Here is a 15,104-nt window from a genome sequence, read left to right on the forward strand (position 1 = left end):
AAGCAGGTTTTAGGTCAAGTAGATTGTTTAAGTCACCAAAGGGGAACCAGCAGCATTTGTTCCCAGTTCCAGAAGTTGAAGGCAAGTTGTGCCTTCAGTACAGACAGTGGACTCAAGAAGTGATTCTCAATATAGTCTCTGTAGTCCGAGGGAGCTGGCGTTTGTCCGCAGACAGCTTCCAGTTCATGTGGCCAGCATGACTAAGCCACTTCTGTCAAACCAGAGCAGCGCACGGAAACGCCGTTTACCTTTCCGCCGGAGTGGTACTTATTTATCTACTTGCACTTTGACGTGCTTTTGAACTGCTAGGTGGGCAGGAGCAGGGACCGAGCAACGGGAGCTCACCCCATTGCGGGGATTCGAACCGCCGACCTTCTGATTGGCAAGGCTCAGTGGTTTAGACCACAGCACTACCTGCGTCCCATGCTAAAGGCTGGTAGCTGCATCAAATGGTAAGGCATCCTACATTAACCAGTTGATGAGCTGTCCAGCTGCACTAGCAAGGTGCGCTCTTGCATTTTAGAACCTCGTGGCTGGAGTTGTCTTTTAAGGAACAGCTAGCTTGTATTTCCCAGTTTTCAGATTTTCCCCAAAATTCTAATGTAAGTGTATATATTTCGAAAGAAAGAAAATGATAGCTGATATTACTGATAGCGTTTTCTCAGTGTAATCTATCAGAGAAAAATAAATCCAAGGATGGATTCTTGCTTCCAAGCCATAATAATAGGATGTTCTAAATTCAAACCCAGAATGGTCAGATTACTTCATTTTGTTTGTGGATTTGTTGTTGTTGAGGTTATTGAGAAGTACAGTGGTACCTCGCAAGACAAATGCCTTGCAAGACGGAAAACTCGCAAGACGAAAGGGTTTTTGGTTTTTTGAGTTGCTTCGCAAGACGATTTTCCCTATGGGCTTGCTTCGCAAGACGGAAACATCTTGCAAGTTTGTTTCCTTTTTCTTAACACCGTTAATACAGTTGCGACTTGACTTCGAGGAGCAACTCATAGCACGCGGTGTGGTAGCCTTTTTTGAGGTTTTTGAAGACTTTGGTGATTTTTGAAGCTTTTCCAAAACTTTCCCGAAACCGTGCTTCGCAAGACGAAAAAATCGCAAGACGACAAAACTCGCGGAACGAATTAATTTCGTCTTGCGAGGCACCACTGTATAGCCATATTTCTAAAGTGTGTGATGAGGGGGCTGAGTGTGTTTCACACATAAATGTGAATGATTTGAGACATCAGAAGATCAGCAGTTTAATATCTGTGTTATGTAAAACTCTCAGGTAGGTGCCACCTGGACATGGTAATTGGTTACTGTTTTACTGTTCGTAAGGCCATGTTGTCTTCTGTCATTACTATTTGTCTTTGGACTCCATGCAAAAAGTCAATTCAGGAATGATGTGCTTTGCATTTTCACAGTGACGACATGCACAAATAATTTCTTCAGGGTTCCCCCCCCCTTTCCCTTTTGTTGTCCTGCTTTTGTACACCTTTAATTCCCTTTGTAGTCCTGGGTGTAATTATGTAGGACAACTTTCACACAATTAACACATGAACGGGGTTAATGAGGGGAGGGGAGCCAGACTGAGTGAGGGAAGAGGGGTTAATCAGAGTAGGATTAGAGAGAGTATAGAACTAGGCCCCATCTGCACCATTCATCTAAAGCAGCATCATACCACTTTAAATAGACATGGCTTCCCTCAAAGAATTCTGGGAAATGCAGTTTGTTAAGGTTTGCTGAGAGTTGCTAGGAGACTCCTATTCCCCTCACAGAGCTGCAATTCCCAGAGTTCTCTGGGAACAGGAATTAAGAATTAAACTACACTCAGAACTGACCCATTTGTGGTCCCTGTGTGCTACACAATCTTGTTTAGCACCCTAATTAAAACCTGCCCCATCAACTTCACAAATGCTGGTTGTATGTGCTCCACTTCAAAGTCATTGTGCACCCTAATTTTTATGCTCTCTTCCACCTATAACCAGTGACCACATTCATTTCTGTCCATTGCAGCACCTCTGCATGTGCAACTACATTGATAATACATTTAGAGCCTATGCAATGCACAATTTACAGCACATGACTTCCCCCAAGAGAATCCTGGGAACTGTAGTTTGTTGAGGGTATTGGGGGTTGGGTTTTGAGTCTGGGGGGAAACTACAGTTCCCATGATTATCTGGGGAAAGCATGAGCTTTAAATTTCTGTTGGACGCACTTCAAACATATGGTGTGGACCTGCCTAGTAGCCTAGATTATTTTATTTTATTTATTTAATGAATTTATAGACCACCCTATAACTGGAGATCTCAGGGTGGTATCCTGATCAGTCCTTGGTTTCCTCCCTTTCGTTTCTGTCAAGAGTAAAGGAGGAGAGGAGGCAAAGTGTAACTTTTTCCCCCATGAGGAAAGGAGAAGGATTCTATGTGATTGATTTCTGTCCATTTTTCCATCTTATTGTCAGACTTCTGAATTATACAGTCTCAGCTGCCTATAAACTCTAATTCCAGCTTCCCACTGAGAATTCAATTTCAAGCATACGTTGGGGGGAATAAATAGTTACGCCCAACCTTTTTGTCTATGTAATTCTGGGTATTTTGCACCTTAGTAGATAGAGCATGGACGCGGGTGGTGCTGTGGGTTAAACCACAGAGCCTAGGGCTTGCCGATCAGAAGGTCAGTGGTTCGAATCCCTGCGACGGGGTGAGCTCCCGTTGCTCGGTCCCTGCTCCTGCCAACCTAGCAGTTCGAAAGCATGTCAAAGTGCAAGTAGATAAATAGGTACTGCTCCGGCGGGAAGGTAAACGGCATTTCCGTGCGCTGCTCTGGTTCGCCAGAAGCGGCTTAGTCATGCTGGCCACATGACCCGGAAGCTGTACGCTGGCTCCCTTGGCCAGTAAAGCGAGATGAGCGCCGCAACCCCAGAGTCGGCCACAAATGGACCTAATGGTCAGGGGTCCCTTTACCTTTACCTTAGATGGAGCATGAGACAAAGTTTGAGGTAAGCAGGCAGAAAGACAGACTACAACACCTTCATAACGTTTTATATGTTTGTGTTTGGGGCATCGCTTTCCTCATACACCATAAGAATTCCAAGACAACAAGAGCAAAGGAAACCTTTTACGAATTGTTTTTGCTGACTTGCTGCTTTTACTTGGTTTGCTTAACTGCTTTTTCGCTGTCCCCTCTCGCAGGTTAGCTATGCTTCGTCCAGCCGTCTGCTGAGCAACAGGAATGAGTACAAATCTTTCCTGCGTACCATACCCAACGACGAACACCAGGCCACCGCCATGGCAGACATTGTTGAGTACTTCCGCTGGAACTGGGTGGGCACCATTGCGGCAGATGACAATTACGGACGGCCAGGAATCGAAAAGTTCAGGGAAGAGACCGAGGAGAGAAACATCTGCATTGACTTCAGTGAGCTCATCGCACAGTACTTGCCTGAGGACCAGATCCAACAGGTGGTGAAAGTCATTGAGAATTCCACAGCGAAGGTGATAGTCGTTTTCTCAAGTGGGCCGGATCTGGAACCCCTGATCAAAGAGATTGTCACGCGTAACATCACTGGCAGGATTTGGCTGGCTAGTGAAGCCTGGGCCAGCTCTTCGCTGATAGCTATGCCAGAGTTCTTCCATGTCATGGGTGGCACAATTGGATTTGCTCTGAAGGCAGGGCAGATCCCCGGCTTCCGCAACTTTCTGCGGAAGGTGAATCCGAGGAAATCTGTTAACAATGGATTTATCAAAGAGTTTTGGGAGGAGACTTTTAACTGCTACCTGGCAGATAGCAACAAAAATTATCCAGGTTCTGCGTCTTTCCAGAAGAGCCGCGAAGAAGGCACTGGAGTTGGAAATGGCACAAGTGCCTTCCGCGCCCCCTGTACTGGGCACGAAAATATCACCAGCGTGGAGACTCCCTACATGGATTATACTCACCTGCGGATATCTTACAATGTATACTTGGCCGTATACTCCATTGCCCATGCTTTGCAGGATATATACACTTGCACCCCTGGGAAAGGACTGTTCACCAATGGGTCATGTGCTGACATCAAGAAAGTGGAAGCATGGCAGGTAAATTTTTCCGCCACAGTTACAGAATTGCTGTACGCTGTGTTTACAAGACACAAAATTGAACACCATATATGCATTGTTAGAGGTCTTCTTCAGTGCTTTTAGCACTAACCATGGGAGGTGTGGAGTGTTGGGTGATACATTCCCCTCTGGTTTCACAGACCCTACCAATAAGCCAGTGTATCTCAAACCTGGGTCTCCAGGTTGTTGGGCTACAACCCCCATCATCCATGACACTGGTTCTGCTAGCTACGGATGATTGGAGTTGTAGTCGAGAAACAGCTGGACACCCGAGTTTGAGAAACACTGATAGGCTATGCTTGGCAACACCCCACCCCTGTTTTTGTTGTCAAAGGACACATAGGAGCCCTCATGGAATATATCGGCATGCAGGAAGAGGAGACACTCTTCAGGGGTTAGGGCAGAGGAGGACATGGCAGGGAGCCAAATCATTTAGCTCACTGGTCTTCAACTGTTGAGTCACAGCTTGAACCAAGGTAGGTTGCAACAGGAGCACCACCACCATGCAAATATATGGTAAAAGATAAAGAAAGGGGTCCCAAAATGCATGTTTGGGTTAAAAGTGGGTCCTGGGTCTGGAAGGGCTGAAGATACTTGTTCTAGCTCACATTTTGAGTCAGTTCTACTATCTTTCTCCCTCTCTGCTACATTGGTTTGTTTAGTGATCCATCCATCCACTTTCACCCACCCCACTTCTTCATTCTGTTATTCCTCTCCACTTACTCTTTCAGGTTTCATGCACTGCTCCTTTTTATGTCCTTCAAAAAGCTTTCCTGTTCCTTCTCTTCTCTTCTCTCTGTTTCTTCGGCGTCTCAGAAGCTCCCTAAATCTCTGGTTCAGCACGTTAGGGCTAAACCTTCGCAGGAAGGATTCACCCAAGAAGAAGATCTGGTATAGTGTGGCAGATGAGCGCTGCCTCTCCAGCGTTGCCATGTGGATTCATTCTGCCATGCCTCCATCTCTTCTGCTCTCTCCTACCCACTGAAAAAGGAGGTGGGGTGGTAGCTCAGCAAGTTGAATGTGGGAGTCCTCTAGGGCTTGGCAGATATCAGATGAGCTCAAGAATCATATACAGTGGTACCTTGGTTTGCATACGTCTTGGTTTGCATACGTTTTGAATTACAAACACGTCAAACCCAGAAGTGCGTGTCCCGGTTTGCAACCTTTTTTTGGATTACGGACAATTTTTTTTTGGAGGCCCCATTGGCGAAAGCGCGCCTTGGGTTACAACCTGTTTTGGTTTACAAACGGACCTCCGGAACGGATTGTGGTTGTAAACCAAGGTACCACTGTATATTTCTTTAAAAATTCCCCATGTGTGTGGGACACATACACTTTCATTCAATAATATGCCTCTTTCATTTTTGTTCTTCCGCTCTGCTATCTTTAAGGGTAGGTTTTTATGTCTGTGCATCATAATGAGTACTGCATCCCACCCCCCCTTGATATGGTGAGCTGCACCTGAATTTTAGAGGCATTGTGTTATTATAGGATTGAGGGGGTTGGTTTGGATGCCGGTTTGGTCCCCTCCAGGCCTGTGGTATTATATCTGTAGGGTGGGATTCTGTAGTAGAAGGAACTGCTGAAGTGGCCAAACCAGTCTCTTAGTTACCATATTTTTCGCTCTATAAGACGCACCAGACCACAAGACGCACCTAGGTTTTGGAGGAGGAAAACAAGAAAAAATATATTCTGAATCTCAGAAGCCAGAACAGCAAGAGGGATCGTTGCGCAGTGAAAGCAGCAATCCCTCTTGCTGTTCTGGCTTCTGGGATAGCTGCGCAGCCTGCATTCCGCTCCATAAGACGCACACACATTTCCCCTTACTTATTAGGAGGGAAAAAGTGAGTCTTATAGAGCAAAAAATATGATAAGTTAATGGCTGTTTTCAAGGCTGTTAAGCATCTTATTTACATGACTAAAGAGTTAGCCTGTTGGCTATTAAGCAGCTTGTGATTCCTTTCTTACTCATATTCAAATTTTATACCGCCTTTTATCTGAAGATTCCAGGGCACAGTACAACATTAAAAGCATCATTTACATAGCACAATAATAATAATTAATAAATAAAACAATCACAGAAAAAGAAATAATAATAACAGTCCCCCGCCCCACTTTTAAAAGGCCATACATTGTTTAATGGCCAAAGGTCTGGATAAAGAGGAATGTTTTCACCTGGCACCTAAAGATGGCACCAGGCAAGCCTCTCTGGGGAGAGCATTCTACAACCAGGGAGCCACCACCAAAAGGCCCCGTTTTCATGTTGTCAACCTCTAAACCTCTCAGGGACCAGGGATACAGAGAAAGGCCTCAGATGACAAGCCCTGGGTTTGGGTCGGTTCATATGGGGAGAGGGGGTCTTTAATATATTGAGGTCCTGAGCAGTGAATGCTTTCAGAAGTAGAGTGCAGGCCTCCCCCCCCACCTCTCCTGGCTTAAGGCCATGTCATACAAGGTGTTGGATAATGACAGACCAGAGTCCAGTTTTTGACTAGTCTTGTCTAAAGCTGGGAAGACTTGCTCCCTGTTCTGAAACTCACCGGTGGAACAAGATCTGCTGGAGGGGCCGATGGCATCTTATGCTCAGCTTGTATAGATTTGTCAATAAAACCGTATGTCACAAAGACACCAAAGACTTTCTCCAGAGACTTTCATTCAAAGGAAACGGAAATCCCTGAAGTCTCTCACTGCTGTGGGATTGGTGATGAAAGCTTAGGGTCTGGGTCTCTCCATCCTGGGGTTGCTAATGAGGGCATTCGTGAGCACTGGGTTGGTAACCTCCAGAGTACATTGTACTATAAAGGAGAGGATTTTTTTCACATCAGGTAGCAAGATGTGTGCAGCAAGTCCAGTGTTTGTAGCTATCCCCATCTAAAGTTCACCCTGAAGTTCTCCATCTGCGCTTGTACCAGAGTAGACGGCCGTGTGCAGAAAGCAAGTGGCACTCTTGTTGGTGGGAACTGGCTGTTTTGTTCTGGTGTTGTTTAAATTATGAGGAGTTGTAGCAGATGACTTAGCAAGTCATCCATAAAATATTCGCGGAGGGAGGCTGGTAGTTTGACGCTGTGTCACTGGGTTCATCTAATGGGAAACTCCTGAGCGTCAACGAAACACTTATTTCAACAGATTAATCTCTGTAAAACACTGGTGCGCTTTGCGTAGTGACATTTGCCTTTCCATTAATCAATAGATGGACTTTACCAGGGATTTTTTTATATAGATATAAAATAATTCAAAGTCCATATTGTTTTCAGTCTTAGGAAAAGAGTAGGTGGATCTGATAGATTAGTTGTAGAGCGCGTGGTTTGCATGTGTGATCAGTATTATTATTCTTTATCAGTTGCTTTCCTCAAAAAAGCAACTCAAAACGACTTTACAAACAGTAAAACCAATTACAAAAAACGCAACTAATTAAAAACCTAAAACACAACCCCCCCCCTGTACAATTAAAAGGCAGGTCTTACAGTTGCTGCCTCACTTCAAATTAAGAGCTGAAAGCTGAAGAAAAGGGAAAGCTTTCGCCTGGTGCTTAAAATTGGATAAAGATGGCACCACTGAACATCATGGTGTGTCATGGTTTTATTGTCACTAGCACAATACATACTATTTTGTACTTGAAGGAGGGAAGTAGGAGTGTATGGTTGAAATTATGGTTGACAGCAAGATAGGAAATACTGTTAATATAGGAGATGATTTGGGAAAAAGCACACCATGAATGCCGTGACAGGAACCGCTATAACAGAAATGGAAAGGGAGTTAGGAGTTCACAATTTAAGGTGATGTATTGACTGGAAATAGGGACGCAGGTGGCACTGTGGGTTAAACCACAGAGCCTAGGACCTTCTGATCGGCGGTTCGAATCCCTGTGACGGGGTGAGCTCCCGTTGCTCGGTCCCAGCTCCTGCCAACCTAGCAGTTCGAAAGCACGCCAAAGTGCAAGTAGATAAACAGGTACCACTCTGGCGGGAAGGTAAACGGCGTTTCCATGCGCTGCTCTGGTTCGCCAGAAGCGGCTTAGTCATGCTGGCCACGTGACCCAGAAGCTGTACGCAGGCTCCCTTGGCCAATAAAGCAAGATGAGCGCCGCAACCCCAGAGTCGGTCACGACTGGACCTAATGGTCAGGGGTCCCTTTACCTTTACTATTGACTGGAAATCACAGAACAGGATATGGATCTTAAGGTATGGGTTAATCCATAAATGACTCTAGTTCCAGAGAGCAGCATCAGCCCTGTGACATTTTTGCTGTGGGGTCCCAAAGGGTATTATTTGGTCCCAAATTTTAACATCTATATGAAGTCGTGGGGAATGGTCACTGGAAAATTTGGAGAGAGGATTCACTGGCATGTTGATGATACACAGCTCTGTTTCTCGGTTGTGTCTGAGTCAGGATAGGACCCAGACTATGACAATGCCACAGGTGGGGGACTTAGGTTGAGAGAATAGCAGCTTGCCTTTAGCCACATTGAACATTCATTCACAAAAGAAGCTGCCATTCAGCATTTAGTCTCTTCGCCTATTTGATGGCGGTTTTTTGGTGGCATGCTGAACTGCAGTTTGTCCATTATCATGACTGATAGCTTAGTAATGTCCTTCACACATGTTTGCCCAGCAGTAAGTCTCACTGAACTAAATGGAGTGTACTCCCAAATAAATCTGCATAGACTTGCCTTCTTAGCACCTTATGAACTACAGTACATTAAAAAAAATCAAGCCTACTAGACGGTCTTCTAAGGCTGTAAACCATCTTGAGATTGGTGTGGAAGATTATATATAAATATGTTTTTTTAAAATGCTATGGGTTGTATCCAACAATTAATCTTCCCCACAGTAGACCCAGTACAGTTTATGTACCCAAGTTAGTCATGTCTACTAATTTTAACAGAACAGGTCTACTCTGAATAGGATTAATATTGCATATATTGTCGTAGAATTGTATCCAAGTGAGACCCTGCATCAGTGTGCTTTAATGGTATAGCCTGTATGTATGCAGCCTACAGAATGTTTGAAGGTGGTTTTGCAGTGGGGAATGACAACTGTGGCGTATGGATGGCTGGAACAGAAGGATTGAGACGATGCTCTCCAGGAAACCCACACATAACAAGACGTATTGGTGCTTCCACATAGCAGTTTATTATGGACTTGTGCTGCTCATTCATGCTAGTTTTGTGTAGCATCTACATGATGCCATCCTCAGATTTTCCCATTTAATCCAGATTTACTGTTTCTGCCGGGCCTTTTTAGTTGACAGATTTTCTGCAGAAATGGTAAATCTGGATTAATGGGGGGCAGGGGAGAGAGAGAGAAAGAAAGGCAATTTGATTGGAGTTACGTTGCGTGGATTCTGCAAAAAAACCCAAAAAGCGTGAATGAGCCAGTATGGTGTGAGAGCCAGTATGGTGTAGTGGTTAAGAGCGGTAGTCTCGTAATCTGGGGAACCGGGTTTGCGTCTCCGCTCCTCCACATGCAGCTGCTGGGTGACCTTGGGCCAGTCAAACTTCTCTGAAGTCTCTCAGCCCCACTCACCTCACAGAGTGTTTGTTGTGGGGGAGGAAGGGAAAGGAGAATGTTAGCCGCTTTGAGACTCCTTAAAGGGAGTGAAAGGCGGGATATCAAATCCAAACTACTACTACTACTCCTCCTCCTCCTCCTCCTCTTCTTCTTCTTCTTCTTCTTCTTCTTCTTCTTCTTCTTCTTCTTGTGAGTCCTCAATGAACTGCCACGAAGAAGCAGCCTTTGTGCCCCTGCCCTCCTGTTCCAACCACTGCCCTAGTCATTGTCATTCCTCCTGCAAAGTCATCTTCAAACATTCTGATGGGCTACAAAGGGCTGCTATACGTCCAGAAATCCTGGATATTGCGGGGATTTTGATTCCAAAAATGGTGTCTGGGTGAGCGTTTAAATGTATGGCATCCCATGTTGTAAGTGTTTTTGTTTTTTGTTTTTTGTTTTTTTTTTGCTGATTTTATTAAAACTAGCTGGGGAAAAAAGCTCAACCACTTTGACACCCCCTCCCAAAAAAGTCAGCATTTTTGTCTGGATTTACATTTTCTGAAATATGGCAACCCTAGCATACATACATGCCTCCTCCACAAGAGAGTCAGTGGTACCCCCACTCTAGTGGTACCCCATTTACATCTCTTTATTCCCCTCTCCCCCCATTATTCATTTTTATGAGGAAAAATAAAATGCAATGTTTGCACCAAGGTATACTCTAGGTCTCAACCAGTGGAATGTATAGATTCTCCTTCCTGCACGCTTTGCATTTCCCAATGGATGGGGCATTTTTCATAATAATATATCATCATTGCCTTCCTCTTGAACGAATGCTTTATTTCCCCCCAAAGCATTTTTTAAAAATCCACATCCTCTGTCCTCATCACTGTGTGACTTTTGCAGCTTTTTATAGGTTACAGACTGTCAATGATTAGCCAAAACAATTCACTGTTAAGGACTTGTCATGTATGTTTTGTAACTAAAGATAGAAACATAAATGCCAAAGAATCAATTCAGCGGCGTTTAAAAAGAAGCCCAGTTCATTCAGGGCAACTCTGTGCAAGGGCTAAAGGGGTAAAATTAGTATATTAGGCTAGTAATATGAAACAAAGGGTCTTGTTTTAAGAAGACCATGGGGCAAATGACTGGGGGCTGCTGGTTTGAAATGATGCTCACGGAGAAGGACACCTAATCTTCCAGCTCTCCTGTTGATGCATCTGCTTCCGACTGACAAGAACAGAAACTCTTCTTCGCCTTTCCTCTGTTTAGCACCTGCTTTTAAAACCATGATAGCGGGAAGGGTCATTATCATTTATCACACACAGAGGAAAGGATTTATGAGGGTGTTAATGCAAAGGAAAGAGGGTGCTGTTTACTATTACATTAAATGATGAAGGACATTCTACTTCATTGCTTCCCCTCCATTGGTTTTCCTCTCTTCAATGAAAGAGGAAGGGGGGGGGTTGGCATTTTCAGTAGCCCTCAATGGGTGGGTTCAGCTAAGGACAGAGACAGAGGTACAATCCTAGCCCTCTTTCCTCAGAAAAAAGTCCCACCCATTTCACTGGGATTTATTTTGAAATAAGCACTCTTAACTTGGAAGTGAACAAGTGGCACTGTGGCTTAAACCACCGAGCCTCTTGGGCTTGCTGATCAGAAGGTCAGCAGTTCGAATCCCCATGATGGGGTGAGCTCTTGTTGCTCTGTCCCAGCTCCTGCCAACCTAGCAGTTTGAAAGCATGCCAAAAATGCAAGTAGATAAATAGGTACCACTCTGGCAGGAAGGTAAACAGCGTTTCCATGCACTGCTCTGGTTTCACCAGAAGTCATGCTGGCCACATGACCCAGAAAAACTGTCTGCAGACAAACACCAGCTCCCTCGGCCAGTAAAGTGAGATGAGCGCCGCAACCCCAGGGTCATTTGCGACTGGACTTAACTGTCAGGGGTCCTTTACCTTTTTATGTGAACACAGTGGGACTTACATCTGCATAGACATGCGTAGAATTGTAAGTGATTGCAGGCATGGGCTTGGATTAGAGGACTGTGATTGGGTTCATAAATGACAGTATTTTAAGAAGTAAAGATGGAAAGTTATTTTGCAGAGAATATAGCAGTGGCGGATGCACTCAGTGCACAGCTAAGGTGCGCTGTTCATGCTCTTTTTGCACCGCCATGCCACACCCTCTGTCCAATGAGTCGAAGTCTGTAACTTCCCACGTGAGAGATTTCTGTGCTGTTTGCAGCAGTGGTGCTATCCATAAGCGCTCCCGCAGCACATCATTCCTGAGCTGCTTCCACAATGGTCATGTATTATGGAATAGCCGCACTTCGTTCACTCACTGCTTTTGAGGCATCTGCATGATATTGTGAGTAAAACGTCCTGCTCTTGAGCTTTCCCCCTCAATCTTCTGACACAAAGCACAAAGGAACAAGTTCACAGCCTCCATAGGTAAAGATGACCCATTGTGCAGCTGTTCCAGTACTTTTCGGGGGGCAGGGATGTTGCTGGTTATGGTCTGTATGGATCCCTCTTACCATTTTTGGTCTGTCTCTCCTCTCTTGGAGTCAACTCTGTCACTTTAACCTTTCGAAATAGCACTGTCTTTACAACAGTGTCACCCCAGTTGCAGCCACAAGCTGATCACAGTGAGGATTGAAGCTGGTGTGTGTGTGCATTTAACCCTTTCCCCCATACCATGCTTCAGATGCAAAACACCCTGCCCAATATTTGGGCTAGGGACTGCTTTCTTAGCTGCCGAATATCATTTCCATTCCAGTCATCTGGAAGCAATCCTCCTATACCACTTCTTGTTTGAAGCAAAACAGCAATGAATAGGTGCACTAAGACAACCTATGTCTAGAAGCATCCCTGGTGCGAGGGAGCAATTCCTTACATTTCCTTTTGCGTGTTCAGACCCAGAGACCTCCCGCCTAAATAAAGACACATTTGACTCAAATTTCAGTTTTGGTTTTTGGCAGAATTTAGGCCACAACTTTGTTGATTACAGAAAGTGAGTGGTTGCATAGGCTCTGGTTCGACTAGCTCCCTGCACCCTTGCAGGTAGCGCTGACCCAGAGCTCTATCATAGGTCAGCCAAGGGTGAACACCTGAGGTAGGTGGAAAGCCCAGGAATGGACTATGTCCACTCCCCAGATGCTCCCCTGGACTCTGGCATGGGCACAACCCCCTCTCGGGGGTTGACCAAACCAAGTTGAGTCCCTGGATTCCTTTAACGGAATACCCTTCACATAGGGATGGCAAGACCATTCCCGCATCCCTATCACCTGAACCAGTGCCTATCCGCCTATCTTACAAGTTGTGATGATTTGCTACGCAGCAGGCGAAACCCAAATGGCAACAGCCAATCAGCCAAGCGGGGGAAATTCCTGCCGTGCCCCTGTCCCAACGACAGACGAAACACGACGGCATAGCAAGGTCAATCACAAAATACCCTAAATATAGGGAGAGGTGGGTGGGTGTTCCGATGCACGAGCCAAAAGAGGAAGCTCTGGGTCACGTGCATAGGCATATATAGGTCCCTCGATCCATCTAGACTGCACCCCATTGGCCAGATTAAACCCAGCAACGAGGGACCTACCAATCGGGTGTTGTGGCTTGCCCAATATTCACACCCACAACACAGGAGGTCCGTCTCCAGGTCTCACTGCAACACGTGCCCTCTTTGAGGGAGGACACACTTTCCCTTTGATAAATTGGACTCTGATCCAAATATTTTGTTGTGTTACACAGTTCCCACTCCCCCCCCCCCGGGGTGAGATGCGCCCAGGTAACACTTGGACAGGGCTTTTTTCCAGGTTGAACTCAGTTCTGGCACCTCTCAGGTGGGGACCATTGCCTTTATAAGAGAACAAGGGAGGTGTTCATGGTGAGTTCTGGCACCTCTTTTTCTAGAAAAATAGAACTGCCCTTGGAGATTCGTTTGGATGGGAAAGCACAAGAGAATTATGTTGTCTTAGTAATAGTTTGCTTACAGATATATAAGCAGAGGATATAGGAAGCAAACCATAACTCTTACTAGAGTTGGCAGTAGATCACCTAACCCTGTAGCAAATTTACAGAGAGAGACTTTCTGTCTCAAGGTGCATCATCCGTCATCTCACAGCTACAAATTTTCACCCTAAATTCAAAATGTCAGATTTGGCTTCAGATGGTTTCTCTATCCTGTCCGGTTTAGTTTTGTGGGGTGTAAACTTCTCAAACTCTTGATGATTTTATATTCCAAAAGCAGAAGAGAGGGCGCCACCTTTCAGGAGACCAACAACATTATTTCGGTAATTCGCTGGCCGCTCACAGAGATAATCAAGGCAGACAAATATGCAGAAATAGTAAACTGGAAAATTAGTTTTGGCTTATCGCCACTTCACATTGAGGAAAAGAGTAATCTTCATTACAGACGCTGTCTAATGTCAGCTTCGTTATTTGCATCAGGTACACATTTATTCAGCTAAGCCCTACTCAGCGTAGAACCATAGAAACTAATGAATCTTAGTCATGTACAGTGGTACCTCGGGTTACAGTACGTTTCCGAGCACAATTCAAAGTGTTGGTGCTGACCTTTAAAGCCCTAAACGGCCTCTGTCCAGTATACCTGAAGGAGCGTCTCCACCCCCATCGTTTCTGCCTGGACACTGAGGTCCAGCTCCGAGGGCCTTCTGGCGGTTCCCTCATTGTGAGAAGCCAAGTTACAGGGAACCAGGCAGAGGGCCTTCTCGGTAGTGGTGCCCGCCCTGTGGAACGCCCTCCCATCAGATGTCAAAGCGATAAATAACTACCTGACATTCAGAAGGCATCTTAAGGCAGCCCTGTTCATGGAAGTTTTTAATCTGTGATATTTTACTGTATCTTTGGTTTTTATGGAAGCCGCCCAGAGTGGCTGGGGAAACCCAGCCAGATGGGCGGGGTACAAATAATAAATTATTATTATTATTATTATTACATACGCTTCAGGTTACATACGCTTCAGGTTACAGACTCCGCTAACCCAGAAATAGTACTTCAGGTTAAGAACTTTGCTTCAGGATCAGTGGCGTAGCGTGGGTTGTCAGCACCCGGGGCAAGGCAAGTAATTTGCGCCCCCTAACCCGTGGATTTGCGCCCCCTAACCTGTGGATTTGCGCCCCCTAACCTGTGGATTTGCCCTAACCCCAGATGTTGCGCCCGGTGCGGCCGGCCCCCCCTGCACCCCCCACGCTACGCCACTGTTCAGGATGAGAACAGAAATCGTGCGGCAGCAGCAGGAGGCCCCATTAGCTAAAGTGGTGCTTCAGGTTAAGAACAGTTTCAGGTTAAGTACGGACCTCCGGAACGAATTAAGTACTTAACCCGAGGTACCACTGTATGTTTACTTCAGTAGGTCTCCTCTGAGTAGGACTAGCGCTGAATGCCACCCTTTGATACATACATATGTATATGTTGCATTTATATCCTACCCTTTTCTCTAAGGAGCTCAGAGCAGTGCATATGGTCTCCTCTAATCCTCACAGCAACCCTGTGAG

General features: G+C 45.5%; 1 protein-coding gene across 1 annotated transcript in view; it reads left to right on the forward strand.

The window, feature by feature from the left end:
* Positions 1–15,104, forward strand: part of CASR (calcium sensing receptor) — a 51,479-nt gene that overhangs the window by 24,107 nt on the left and 12,268 nt on the right. The window contains exon 4 of the mRNA XM_028712705.2: positions 3,189–4,070. Within this exon, the coding sequence (XP_028568538.2) occupies positions 3,189–4,070 (882 nt within the window). The remainder of the gene's footprint in view (positions 1–3,188; positions 4,071–15,104) is intronic.

The sequence above is a fragment of the Podarcis muralis genome, chromosome 17 (assembly GCF_964188315.1).
Source record: "Podarcis muralis chromosome 17, rPodMur119.hap1.1, whole genome shotgun sequence".
Taxonomy (NCBI): domain Eukaryota; kingdom Metazoa; phylum Chordata; class Lepidosauria; order Squamata; family Lacertidae; genus Podarcis; species Podarcis muralis.